At 34.0% G+C, this 14,356-nt stretch overlaps 1 protein-coding gene and 1 long non-coding RNA gene across 3 annotated transcripts; one reads left to right on the forward strand and one right to left on the reverse strand.

The window, feature by feature from the left end:
* Positions 1-1,657: 1,657 nt before the first annotated feature.
* LOC118028802 (uncharacterized) lies at positions 1,658-10,251 on the forward strand. 2 transcript variants are annotated; one of them, XR_004684097.2, is made up of 5 exons: positions 1,658-1,769; positions 2,344-2,502; positions 4,409-4,598; positions 8,269-8,344; positions 8,756-10,251. It is a non-coding gene; the product is annotated as an uncharacterized lncRNA (long non-coding RNA). The 2 variants fall into 2 exon arrangements; XR_004684095.2 differs by having other exon boundaries at positions 1,660-1,757.
* Positions 6,900-9,358, reverse strand: LOC118028801 (cytokinin dehydrogenase 6). The gene is made up of 5 exons (XM_035032502.2): positions 8,740-9,358; positions 8,261-8,388; positions 7,883-8,143; positions 7,505-7,767; positions 6,900-7,419 (listed from the first exon to the last, which is right to left on the reverse strand). Exons 1-5 carry the CDS (start codon positions 9,356-9,358, stop codon positions 7,098-7,100), a joined length of 1,593 nt encoding a protein of 530 aa, XP_034888393.1. The 3' UTR covers positions 6,900-7,097.
* Positions 10,252-14,356: the final 4,105 nt, after the last annotated feature.

A 14,356-nucleotide genomic window follows, 5' to 3' on the forward strand; every position in this document is an offset into this window, starting at 1 on the left:
GTTTTTATTTTTATATTAATATGTGTGAAACTAGTTACTGTGGTTAATAAGACTAGTGTCTCGGTTAATGGCTATTGGAGAAACTGGCTATCATGATTAATGGATTAGTGCACTGACTAATGAGCAATCAAAGAAATTAACTGCCTTGATTAATGAGACTAATGTCTTAGTTAATGGGCAATTGAAGAAACTAGTTACTCTATTTAATAGAACTAGTGCTTTGGTAAATGAGCAATTTAAAAAACCAATGAATTTAGTAACATAATAAATGCTCAGTTTGGGCTAGATAGGGTATTGACATATCTTTAAATTATGATAATTATACTAATTTGTAAGATTAAATATAAAATAAAAAATTATCAATTTGGTAATTAATGTGGTAAATATATATAAAAGAGATAATAGCAAATAATAATTATGAATAAAGCTAATTGCATTTGGTATTAAATAAATTTATAGATATCTCACAGTATTGTGTTGTGTAACAGATCATGTATTTGGTATTAACAATAACATGTAATTGAGCAAGATGTATATTAGTTTAGATGTGTTGATAGGTTAATGAGTGAGTATTTAATTAGCTATATCGATAAAGTTTAATGAAAAATAAAGATGACCTGAGCATGTCTTACACGTATAAAAGTAATGGAAAGTTATTTGATAAATTATAAATAATAAAAATGGACATGAAATAAAAAAATAAATAATAAATTGAGAAAAATTTCTTAATATAACAAGGATATTATATGGACTGAAGTACAATGTATTGTATATAAAATAAATGTCAGGGAAATAAAAAGTTGACATTAATTAAATAATCATGTGAATTAGACATGTTTAAGCAATGAGTTACAATATTTAAGATGATGTAAGAATGATAATGTAATAAATAAAATGACGGGGAAAAAATTATCAGAGAAATAATGAAAAATTTAAGGTATTGAAAATTAATATAAAAATTAACGTTCTTAAAAAAAAGCTTATGAAATTGGTTTTGATGATATAATTGTTAAATGTTAATAACAAGAATTATACAAATATTTAATATGATTTAATTTTTAATTTCATGTAATGTTATTTCATAAAATCACTTAGCTATCAAGTATTTATATCGAAAAATATTTGTATTTTTTTAAAAAAAAATTTGTAAATAGATAATGTGAATGAAATTTTTAATAAGAGATATACTAAATTGTGTATATTTATAAAACTATTCAAAATTTGTTGGGATTTTCCTCCTTATATATATATAATTTACCTAATTTTTTATGTATAAGATAATAAAAAATAGATGTAATTGTATTGAAAAGATACGGGGTGTTACACCATGACTATAACAAAAGTGAGACGCACCAACCATGAAGACTAAGCTTGCGTTTCCGTTAATGTTTTATAATAAAAGATAATATAAAATAGAAATAAATATATTTTATATAGAAGATATAAAAATAAATATATGTTTTTAAAATATATGGAAATAATTCTTTTAAGCGTTTAATGGGCTTGTCCTCCAAATGCAAAAAAAGCTAGATGGGTCTCAATAAAAAAATTATAACCGAAAAAAACCAGTACAAGATCTCAATCGAAGGCCCAGTCCAATGTTACCCAAGATGGGCTACACCGACGACGTCAAACTTATATTCTAGTTAGCTGTGATGAGCCGTGACTGCGCGGACAAAGTTGGTTTTGTGAAATGAAAGATGGGTTGCAGAGAAAGAGACCAATGGAATTGCATTTAGCTCAACATCTGATCACAGGTCCTTCTTCATGTTAGTTCTTGTTTTTTTTTTTTTTTTTTTTTTTCTGGGTTTTTTTTTATTTTTAAAGTGATCATGTTGTGCTGCTTTTTGAGCAAGAATTGATGTAATGTAGGATAGGACAATGCAGGGAAACAAATATGTTGAGGGTTGTTGTTTTGAGTTTATTTTCTTCGGGCATTATGTCTTTTCCCATGCTGTATGCATTTAAAAGAGCTTCTTGGGGTTTGTTTTCTGGAGATTGAGATGTTTTTTTTTTGGCGAATATGAGCTATAATATAGGTGTTGTAGTCTGTTTAGGAGGGTGTTGTTGGTTGTTCTTGTGCTGTTCTTGTTAAATTTCTTAGCAGATGCCAATCCTTGTTATCTTGATAAAAATAGTCTTTGCTACTAAGTTTTTTAAGAGTTAGGACTATGTTTCGATTCGGCTGTCCCATATGTTGAATGGTCCTCTGTATTTCTTGGATGATATTGGTCAAGTAAAATTGATTTACCTTTTATCAAGTATTGCACTTCAAATCGTCAAATGGCTTAGTGGGGAACAATAGAGAGCTCTTACTAAGCGTCAATGGAATTTGGGTTTCAGATTCTCAAAGCAGATCATTCTATTATAAGAGGAAGAGGAAGAATCTTGTTTTTTCAATGATTAATTGGGATTTGCGAGCTAAGTTGAGTCTTGGTTAGCAGAAACAATGAAGGGATACAAGAAGCAGAATGCTAGGGGTTTATTGGCTTAACTTCAAAGGTAATTAGAACATCTTTAATGCTTTGTAAGTGGTTGGCACTTGGCACCGTTTTTTTTTAGCAAAGCTGTAGTGTGCGTCTTGGTGTCACAAGAGGCTGGTGCATTGTGATTGCATTGTAGAACTTTATTTTTAATGGTACGAGTCACCTCGTCCACCCTGCTTTTAGCTTGATTCTACTCGACCACCAAAGTTTTTCATTCTTTGAAATTGGACAAATTAGGTCATGTCTTGTCCATGGCTGATATCTACGAGAGAGCTTACTTTCCATTTGTTCAGGTCTGGTTGTACCGCAGATATGTTCTTGGTTGGTTTTTTTTTTTTTTTTTTTTATCTTTCTCTGATAAGCTGGCTTGACATTTGAAGTTGATTGGACAAGTTTTCCAAAAATGCAACTGGGACAAGTTGAGCTCTCCACAGTTGCTTGATCCTGCCATATCAGGGCCCAGTTAGATAACGTTTGTGTTTGGTTCTGGAATTAAACCAATGACACTTTGGAAAATGGTTTTCCCTTGCATTGGAAACTTCATCAATTAGAAGACTTTTTTCAGGCTTTTAAAATAGTTAGCTTTCCTAATATGAAAACAGTTTTTCTTAGTGTAAAAGAACTTATAGAACTAAAATGAGAGGCATTCTCTTCTTCTGAAGTTGTATAGTGATCTACATAAAACCAAATTTATTTTGGATTTACAGGGAAAACATTGGTTTAAGTCTTAACCTGTATGAGACTGAAGCATCCAGTATTGCCTAATTTATTTTGCACCTTAAAGATATAAACCTTACCAATTCTTGCAACATGCATTTGTCTAAAGTCACGTTTGTCAACATTTATATTCTTTACATTGATATGGAACTTGTTTTGTGCTTGGTTTATCACAAGGCATTTAAATCAATGTATCAAGTAATATTCTTCAGTCTCTCCCTACAGTGAAGATCTCAACAGATTAGGCTTTTTGGTTTTATCATTTTTGAATTCCTGTTCCTTTTTTAATAACATAAAAAGCTCTCGCCTTAAAAAAAAGACCAAAAAGGTCCTTTACCAATTATATTTTTAGATGTATTTCTTCAGTGCCACTTCATTAGTATAAAGAAGGGGAAATAAAAGATCAATCTTTTTTTACATAATGGAAATATATTGCTCCTTTTTAAAAGAAAATTCAGAATATCTCAGCATATTTTCTCGTTAGCATAGAAACATGTAAATGTGGAATGATTCAACTCTTAACCCTAAGGAATAGAACTCAACAATGAATATTCTTGAAAGCAGTTTGTGTTCGAGCTTAGATGAGTAGTGGTGGCCTAGGTTTGGCTTATGCTAGTTGATTCTATGTCACATCACATAATTTTGTCATTTATGCTATTGTTGTTCTGTGGTTTAGCCGTTTAATCTGCACATTGAGGCGTGTTATGCTTGGTGTTTCCTTGATGAAGTCTATATGTTAAAATGATGCTAGCTTACAGATGTTGTTTTTTATGTATCTTTTCAGATTTATAGAAGACATTATGATGTGTTTTCTTTATTCATATGCTTGTATTAAGTGCATATCCTGGTAACATTTTCAGCAATTTAATAGCTATATCAGATGACTATCTTTTTCACTCCTCTATCCCATTCATTTCATATGCTTATTCTTATAGATCTTCACTTTCAAATTCTCAGTAGCCTTGCTAAGGTTTCAAATTTTAGTTCTGTGGATTGAATTGCTGAAAACCAGTTTAAGTTCTGATTTCTATGTATTTCCCTCAATTGACAATTTTACTGCTGTTTTACATTTTCATATTCTATTGTTGAGGAGCTGTTGGACTGTAGCTCCTGTAGTTACTATTTATTTAAGGGAATGCATAAGTTCTACTTGTGCCATTTTTCTTATTCCAGGATAACCAAAAACAGAACTTGTCCTTTTGCAGTTGGTGGACACATGTTGATGTTTATATCGCCACCAAAACTTTTCTGTGGACTTGGAAGGTCATAAGAAAATTTGGCAGAAACTGCTACTTTGGATAGGTGCTCTGTCAAAATTTGGCAGTAACTGCTACTTTGGATAGGTGCTCTGTCAAAGTGATTTGAAATTGAATAATGCAACCTCTTACAAGCCAGGTACAGCTCTAAATATATGCTTTATGAATTAAAAAAATGATGTTGAATGATATGCTTTTAATTAGTAGGAGATTGTCAGTAGCCACCATCTTAGATGGAACATGGAAGAATACATACAGTATTCCAAATTTTAGATTTTATTGTAACATGAAGAAAAGAACCGGGAAACATGACACACTGTGTGTATTTTTTTTTTTAAGAAAATACTAGTACTCAGTAGTGCCCAGGTGTTGTATTTTAATGGTGAAAGATTATCCTTTTTGTAATTTTCTATGAATCTGTTTTCACTGTTCCAATAGAATTTTATGGAAACAAAAAAACTCGGTGCGCTTGCTACTCAGTTAGCAATATTTGTGCTTATAGGTGCTTAATTAGCATTTCAATGTTAACAAGATGAATACATCCGCAGGTATTGGTCATTTAGAATTAATTTTGTTTCCCAGCAGGAAATGGTTTTCTGTGCAATCTCCAACAGAAACTTATTGGAATAACCAATAAAACAGGAACTTTGATGTATAGTTAGTAGTACTGTACCATAATGTCATTATTGGATTTGGGACCAAACACAGCCCTAAATTTAGAAAATAAAAAAAAGCTCAGCACAGTGGCTATACATATGCCATTGACCACTGGCTAATGCTATCTCTTTCACTGGGCAGTCTTTACTACTTGATTTCAGTTCTTGAGTTCAGAGAGAAGTTGCACAACTTGTTTGTTGTTTGTTTTCTGGATTGTTATTATGAATAACTGTTGCGTAGTAATGGGCACCATGTAGGTCAAGTTTTCACTGATGAAATGCTTGATTTGAAGTTGCAATGTCTCCTAGCAGAGAAACTGTATACTATCTATGATATGTCTTGGCATTTTATTGTTGACAATTTGTAATTTTCTTATAGAATCGTATATCTGTAACTTCTAGTTAAGTGGTAATGTAAATTGCTTGCAGCATGAAAGATTTAAATAGTTTATTTGATATGTCAACTCCCGTCATATGCATGCCGTATTAAAGGTTGGCTCCTTATAGTGCAAATATTCTATATTAAAGGTCTTTAGTGTTCAATGGAAAATTAGAGATTCACTTTATTCTGTAGCTACTGGAATTTTGCTAGTGTCATCAGTTGGTTGAGTGCTTTTGAAAAACAAAAGCAGGCATTCTGGACCTATAAAATTATGGAGATGTCCATGTCTGCCTCGTAACTTTTTGCTTGAATATGCAAGTACAGTGATTACGCAGAGAATGAACTGCATGAACCATTGAGAGTTATTTCCTAATAGTCTGACATGTCGATATGTTAGAATCTGTAAACAGCATGTTGCTCCCTTTTGAGTTTGCTTTTCTCATTAGATCTTTTCTCTGTGGCTGACGTTGGTTGAATATAAAATGAAAATGGGAAAGATTCATCACACTAACATTCATTGAGAAAGCAAGTATTAGAGAATCATGGCAAATGATTTGTAGGACCATTAAAGTACAAACATCGCTCAGTTTTAGGGAACTAAAGGACAAGTATATTAGGTTTCAATCCCACATCCTTGGCAAGATATGTATTGAGGATCCTTTACCTGTGTGTATGAGACAGGTCTATTGGACAACACTAACAGTAAACTCTTAGCATTTTCTGATGTTATTTATGATAATTGTTTTCCTTTTGTTTTTCAAATTGTTATTACGGTTCAATAAAGATCAACCTTGTATAATGCACACTTCTGAAAACAAATAATTTTTTTGTGCTTGGCTGCCAATGAGTCAAGTTTATGGCTGAATAGTGGCTGAATAGTCATGTGGAGGATCCTGTTTAATGATATTTATTTGTGATCGTTCTCTCCAGAACGATCCCAAAAAAGAAACTTGACTTGTTCAGGTTTTTCTGCTTTTTTCTCTCGCTATACACCCTGCTTGCATCTTTTGCCCCTGGATTGCAGTATTGCACCTAAGACGGCAATGGCTGTGGAACAGTTTCACACTGCTATATGGCATTCTGTCCTTGGTGTAGACTGAATGCTGCAAAAGGGGGTTGAGACGTCTGAGGTATGTCCATGATAGACCACTATACTATCTACTGTTTACAGTCCTTTTACTCTCTTATTGGTTCTCTTTGCTTTAAACATTTGGAGCAATGGGACCTGGCTCTTCTTTTGTCATACATCAGCTAACTCTTCTTGCAAGAAAAGATATCACTGTTGTCTTTAGAATTAGATTCACTGTAGGAATAACCGACACTTAATTGCAAAATGATTACTATATACATTTCGTCCACGGCTGCTGTTTTCAGTGCCTTTTACTATAAATAATAGTTCATATTGGAAATGTTTGGCTTGTTTGATGGAAAAAAAATTCAACTAGCCCCTGCAGCCTTCTAGTTACACTTGCTGTATATGAGAAGACAGGAGACCATGATAGTTATCTATTTACTCGGGTTAAGGCATCCCCCTCACATGCAGCAAGGGCTATTTTTCTTTTAAGATAAATAGCTATGATAGTTATCTATATGGCTAGTGTCATGAGAAAGATATTCCCTTTTGAAAAATTCTCTGGCCAGGAGCAAGTATTGCCAGGGGGTCGTAAGTAGATTTTCTCTGGGCAAAAACTTCCCATCGTGGGCCAAAGTGGGCTCTCCATTCTCCCTGTGTATTGTAGTGGGGCAGATATTGCTTCATCCCAAGGCGTGCTGTTTCACAAAATTCTAAAATTCTTTTATTCTGAGTTAAGATATGTTCTAAGCCATCAGTTCCCATGGACGAGGGCATTGCAGAGTTAAGGAAAGCCACCAAGTAGAAAATATCTTCCTCTGGAAGAACAGCAGAAGTTCTGTTGTCCCATCTGAAATCAGAAACAGCAAGTCAATCAGTCAACAAAACTAGGAGAAATCACAAAATTGAAATTAATTCTTTTGTCAAACAGTTACTTTGATTTGTTAACTGGGTAGATTAGGATTGGACCGTTGCTCGTGTCTGTTAGGATGCTGCCAAAGACTTCATCCGCAAAATCGTTTATTTTGCTTTTGGGGATAAGAAGATTGAGCCATGGATGCGGAACTTCCCACAAGCCCTTAGACCGTAGCTTGACCTCAGACACATGAACTCTATCCAAGAATTCCAAGTATGAAACTTCTGTTAGGAAAAGTGTTGATGCCATGTATCTTAGTTGAGACAACAAATTCCCAACTTCCTGCATGAGAAAAAATGGATTTGTGAGTAAATGCCATTTTATTAATTAGTTTATGATTTCCTAATTATTTTTGCTGATATATGAAAACCAGAAGATAAAGGACCATGTGCCTCACCTCATTTAGTGCATCTATCCTGTCTCGGTTGAAGTATTTGGCCAATTCTAAGCAGTACAGAGTTCTTCCATCCGATTGAAACTGGCTAGCTTGAACCGGGTCCTGAGGATCGAAAGATGACCTCCAGTTATTCAGGAGAGAAGTCCTGTTAATTATCACAAATCCTTCAATGTAGTCGAATGTGCTTTCTGCACCTATTAAAAGCTCTTGGTCTGTGGCAAATGTCGTAAAGTCCGAGTAGAGAACTCTAATCCATTTCACCTATTCAAAATATGAAATTGTGCTGTGAGAAACGAAACTTACTGCTAGAGGCATTATTTCATTATCTTGCTTTGATTTAGTAAAGCTTCTATGTGGACCCAATGGCTATAATTTTACCATATCAGGTGCAGGTTCCAAGGATATTCTTGCCCGTGTTATGATGCCAAACTGACCAAGTCCTCCAAGAACGCCGTGAAATAGGTCACTATTCTGCTTCTCCGAGCAATTTAATACTTCTCCCTTTCCTGCACGGAGTTTCAGTTATCTTACAGAAGGATTTGTGAGATGCACATGATATTTTTTTCTTGCCATGTCTGCATATTTGTGTGTGCTCGTACACTCTAATTTTTGTACTTGAACATCAAATTATTGGCGATGGTCGAAATATCTTTTGTGGAAGCAAGGTCTAGCACAGCATGCATAGCAAGGACAATGTCATGAATACTTCACTTGACCCTGGTCCCATTTGCCTAGATGCAAATTATCCATGTGTGTTGCCTACTGTGTTTTTGTTTTTTCTCCCTTCTTTTTTTTTTTAAAAAAAAACAAAAGAAAAATCTTTTCTTCGCTATTTTACTAATTTTACTCAAACGAACCTGTAACAACTTCCAGCTGATTGACATTACTGATCTGAGGGCCATGCCGGAACGCCTGCCCACTAACCCCAGCATTAGACAAAGTACCGCCAACAGTTAAATGTAAGTAGTCTGTCCATGATTTTGGTGCTAATCCATACTTGAGGCATTCACGCAGGATATCTATCCACAACTCACCGCCAGAGGCATCCACATATGGATAGTTTCCACTGTAAACATGCATTTTATGAACTTGGAGTGATTCCATATTGATTACAACTCCGTGGTGGGCTTGTGCCTGACCCTGGAGTGAGTGGCTGTGGCCTCTAGCTGCAACTGTCAGCTCTGAATCAGGACCCATCTGCCAAATATGCCTTATCGTAGTGGCAATATCAGAAACTGACTTTGGATAGAGTACTGCCAAAGGGAGTAGATGAAACCTGTTGCCGAAGTCTTTGGCTGCATGGTGAACTTCATCAAAGCTGAAATGCCCGTCAACGGAGAGGGTTCCCAACGAAGAAGGGTTGCTGGAAAGACAAAGGTTTATTGTTATGGTCATGCAGCTCAGGAACAAAATCAAGAAGCTTCTTACGAAAAGCATATTGGTTTGCTTGAGGATACTCACGGGTGGATATCTCATTTATTTTTTCGGTTGGAAAGTTGAGGAAAGAAAGGTGATTAAGCAGGTTTTCTTTCACGTTTGTATGCAAAAAGAGCAAAAGAAGTGGTATGGAGGAGCCAAGGGTTGGGGGGGGAATTTAAAGGTGAAGATTTTGGGTGGCTGAGTCAACCAATATTCAGTTTTAAGAATCCGTATGAAGACTGCCTACTTGTTATGACTTTCTTTGGTTCTCCTTTTTGTGCTCTTTCATTTATTAACAGAAGCCATCAAACACAGATGCCAAGTTGAAGAGAAAAGGGCACAGGAGAGAAAGATTTCACAAATCTTTGCACCTTTTCCCAACAGTTGCAACCACAATCTCACCTTTTCCACCAAAGACAAACATGCCTCGAAATTTATCTCTCTTACCATGTTGAAGGGAACTTTGTCTATATTTAGAAAAATGAGATACTCAATGGCTTCGCCGGTTTGTGTATCCCTCCGCCTCTGATGACAGGTATGCCATACCTTTGTCTCCCATACATGAATTATTATAGATTATGTTTTTCTCATATCTATGGCTGTCGGAATGTAAGCATCGCGAATCTGCTTTGAGATCAGATGAGAGGCACTATGGGGCCTCCCTTTGATTTATTTGAAAGGGAGGGATGATCAGGTGGGGCTTTTTTTATGGGTCCATAAGACACGTGAAGTGCTAATCCATGTGTGCCAATGTGAATATGTAAGAAGAAGAGTAGTACTGTGGATGGGGATGACAGCTTGAGGGATAGCACTGAAAGACTCCTCTGCTACCTCTCTATTGTTTCTTGTTTTGAAGCCTTAGTTCCCAGCAAAGTGACAAGTCTGGAGGATTCTCTTGTTTATTTGTTTGCAAGTGCAATTAAATTACAGTAGTTCAATTATTGCCCTTTTCACTTTTTTGCAAACTAGTTGCATCACAGCACCTCTAGTTTGAGATTTGCACTTCCAGAGGGAAGCATCTTTCACTTCTCTTAAAAGCCTGTTTGTCTTTGCCGCCATGCACTGGTTTTCAAAAAATTTATTTAGTTTTTTTCCTTTTTCAATGTTTTTTTTATATGTTTTTATAACATTTTAATGTCTTAATGTTAAAAATAAATTAAAAAAATTATATACTTGCTATGTCTAATTCTGTGCTGCTGAAGAGTGGATGCCGGGTAAGCACTTGTGTGAAAGGAAAGGAAAAACAACACTCAGATTTGAGCAATGGACTCTTTTTTTTTTCAAGCTGGTTTGGACTGCCTAGGGTAATCAACTCTCATGAAAACTGAAAGGAATCAGCATCTTGATAATTGCAACCCTAGATTTGAAATACAATCTTTGTGTACTTGCTTGGAACAACGTGCTATGGAAGTGCCAGCTTATGGGCATCTGTACTTGTATTTGATCTTGCTTTTTATTTTTGCAATTTATAAATAATTTTAAAGAAAATTGATTTTTTTTTAAATTAATATATTTTTTAGTATATTTAGATTATTTTAATATGTTGATATAAAAATAATTTTTTAAAAATAAAAAAATATTATTTTAATGTGTTTTTAAATAAAAAATACTTAAAAAAACAACTGTTATCGTATTCTTAAACACCCCGGGTAGGTAGTGTAATAATTTTCTATCATTTAGTTAATATATACAAACTATTAACATTTTTGTGCCTGTACAGGGAATAATTTAGTTCACATCAATCTTAATTACCTTGTAAGGTAAGGTTAATTCGGATTATTTTAGGGTTTTGTTTTTTATTTTTAAAAAAGATGAATACAGTAGAAAGGAGACTTTTATTGATATAGAGCGTGCGCATACACGTATGCGTACAATGTATTTGTATATGTATTCTGGAATGGTGGGGTGAGTACTTTTTACTGCTAGGAGTTGTTTAGGTAAAGTGAATAGAACTTAAGTTCAAACTTTAAGAGGGAGAAAATGACATAACGCAACGATACGAGAAGGAAAACAACATGAAAAAGACTGCATTGACAAATCCAACTACCGACTCGCCTTTAACTCCAGCTTCCTTGAGGTGGTTTTGACAACATCTTCTAATAAAACAAGTAAACATTGTCTCTAGCGGAGTAGCATCTCGATCAGAATATATGTTTGCTTTTGTGTATAAAAATTATTTTTAAAATTTTAAATTAATTTTTTTTTATGATTTGGAATGGTTTTGATATACTGATATAAAAAACAAATTTAAAATAATAACAAAAATATTTTATAAAACAACCATTTTATACCACAATCCAAAACGTGACTGGACTCGAGTCTTGTTTTGATGGATTATAATAATGTGATGTCTTTTGGTTTTGGAGTAGAAATTGCAGTCGAACACGTACCTCTAGTTGTGGGATATGGTGTGAAAGTATAGCCGGTGTGAATGTGTTGTGTGACATGTATTAATTTGTGGTGAAAAACCTAATCTGTGATTACATGCAATTAATTAATACTCTAGAAGGAGACCGAGCATTAATAAAGAAAACAAAGCATAATTAAGATAGGTTAATAATGATTACGCGAGCCACCACGAAGGCCATAAACACGTATCAAGGGGCCTTCATGTCCATTGATGCTTCGTTTTTGCAGAGCAAGAAGCTCTTTTTACAAGTCAAGAATTGTTGAATTTCACTCGTAACAAATGTCATCCAAGAATCAAGAGGACGGCTAGAGTGGCTCCCATGTCACTTTCCAAGATCATGCTAATGTAAAATCACTAATCAAATCACCAAGCATGCCACGTCACTATAGCTAAGCGATTTGGTTGGCTCGGCGAGGGGCTAATAATAGCTCGACATGTGGGGGAATCGCCACTAGGCCGGACGTGATGGGTGGATTACCACCCTAGGGTTCACCTTATCCTTATGATAATACAAATCATGCCATATGGGACTCAAGAAAAGCACCTCATCGGAGGGGATGGTAGGGCACGGATTTCGTATAAAACTTAGAGGTTATAAATTAATCATACTTATCATGTTTTTCTTCGAGATTTTATTCCACTTTAATCAATGTTTCCTTGTCTCTCCTCTCATCATATGAGGTTACCATTAAAAAAACTGTGATCTCTTGTTTTGTCGTTTATGGCCTTTAGCACTTTCAACCTAGCTAATCGATTTGCATTAGCTAGCTACCTAGCTAGGTTAAAAACTATGATTGGAAACCAAAAAAAAATAAATCTATCCACAGGGTAAAAGCCAAAACTCAAGAAATTTGTTTTGTGCCCTTTTTCTTCCAGATCTATACGATATATCCATGAATGACAAGCTTACTGACCATCGATCTGACTACAAGATTCTCAGACGTAACATTTGTTGTTTATGTGTGTCGACATTGCATGTTTCATGCATGATCACCCTCAGAATAACTTGCCACTGTGTTTGGAAAATCGTCTATGTTAACATAGGATCTTGGTTAAAGTTTTTTGGCATACATAAATGTGGTTGCCATATGATATGCTCGCCATCATGATTTAATGTCGACCAATAAATATCATCTCAAAACAAATTAGATATTTGTGTTATACACACACACATTACTCTTTATTTTGATTTTAAATAATACATAACACTTGGGTAATGAATTAATACCCATATGATCAATACAAGAAATCAGTGTACAATATGAATATCTAGATTTTTTATAGTAAAAATCTTATCTATGTGTCATAATTTAATCTAAACTTGATTGATACCGATTTAAACAGAATAATTTTTTATATATATAATTTTAATCCTTACCTAATAAATAATGAACAGAACATAAATATTATCAAAATCGAATCTAAAGTCCAACCCCAACATAACTTGAGATATCTGCATCTGTAATATATATACTATGTTATTTTATATTAAATAATAATAAATACTCCGATAATAGATACTCAAGACTATATCGATCTTAACATCCAAGTTTCTTACTCGTTCTATAGACATGGTGTCGCTATAACAGAAACTCAGATATATATCCATTGCCATCTATAACTACAGTGGCCGAGAGATACCCTAATTGTTAAAACTAAAAGTAATTAAATTGGAACTTTATCTCTATACAAGTTGAGCTTCTAGCTATGAATATCTTACTGGGTGATGCAGGTTTAGGGGAAGCAAATTAAGACAAAAAATGAAGTATAATGCCAACATGTTTCCGGGGCATAACAAATTAACTTTTGTGGAATATATATACAAAAAGAAAAGGTAAAATTAACCCATCAATGAAGAAACCTAAGTAACACCTTTTAACATGATGATCAATGTTCTGTGCATCAATCTTTGCAACTCCTTTTCTTTATATATGTTTAATTTTTTAATATTCTTTTAGTGTATTAATTTCTTTCTCTCAAAAGTTGGGCAAAGTTCATTGCAGCAAGGCTTTTTGGTTTGTACAAGTGAAGAGATGAACTGTCCAGCATTAGAAGAAAACATAGACTTACTCAGCCTGTTGATTTTTAATTTGCTAGGCCATCTTTTCCCTTCATTTTGCTTTAATTTGTTCACAAGCAATGATGTTCGTTAAAATAAATTAAAATATGAAGACAGCTAGCTAGCTAGGGTTCTATGTATGCCTTTCTTGCCTAGATTTCCTTTTGACGGGTGTGCATGTGTGTGTGTGTGTATAGCTTTATGCTACCATATTAATATTATAGAGATAAATTAAAAAAAAAAAAAAAAACTTGCTTATGCCCTGCGGGGCGTGCCTATCATTTCACCTACCTTTTGTGATAATAAATTGGATTTTTCTTCTCTAGCCTAGTTATAAATTAAAAGTAGATTCATAATTAATGTCGTCAGAGAATCAAAGCAATTATACTCGGGGATCTATGAAGGGTACTGCTTTTTTATTTGACACATAAAATAAGAGTACTTTAAAAAGTATATAAATAGTGTTTAGTTACTGTTATATGATAGGAAAGATGAAAACAACAGGGACAAATATGATATGATTTTTTATATTTTTTTGTTTTAAAAATTTAAATTTTCATTTTAAAACTGTTACAATAACATATAA

The sequence above is a fragment of the Populus alba genome, chromosome 1 (assembly GCF_005239225.2).
Source record: "Populus alba chromosome 1, ASM523922v2, whole genome shotgun sequence".
Lineage (NCBI taxonomy): Eukaryota > Viridiplantae > Streptophyta > Magnoliopsida > Malpighiales > Salicaceae > Populus > Populus alba.

Excerpts from the sequence above, each read along its gene's own strand:
- LOC118028801 (XM_035032502.2), bottom strand. The coding sequence starts at position 9,358 with ATGAGATATCCACCCGTGAGTATCCTCAAGCAAACCAATATGCTTTTC. Across the intron at positions 8,144-8,260 it reads TGGAACCTGCACCTGATATG|GTGAAATGGATTAGAGTTCT; the intron begins GTAAAATTATAG and ends TATTTTGAATAG. Across the intron at positions 7,420-7,504 it reads TACCCAGTTAACAAATCAAA|ATGGGACAACAGAACTTCTG; the intron begins GTAACTGTTTGA and ends TTCTGATTTCAG.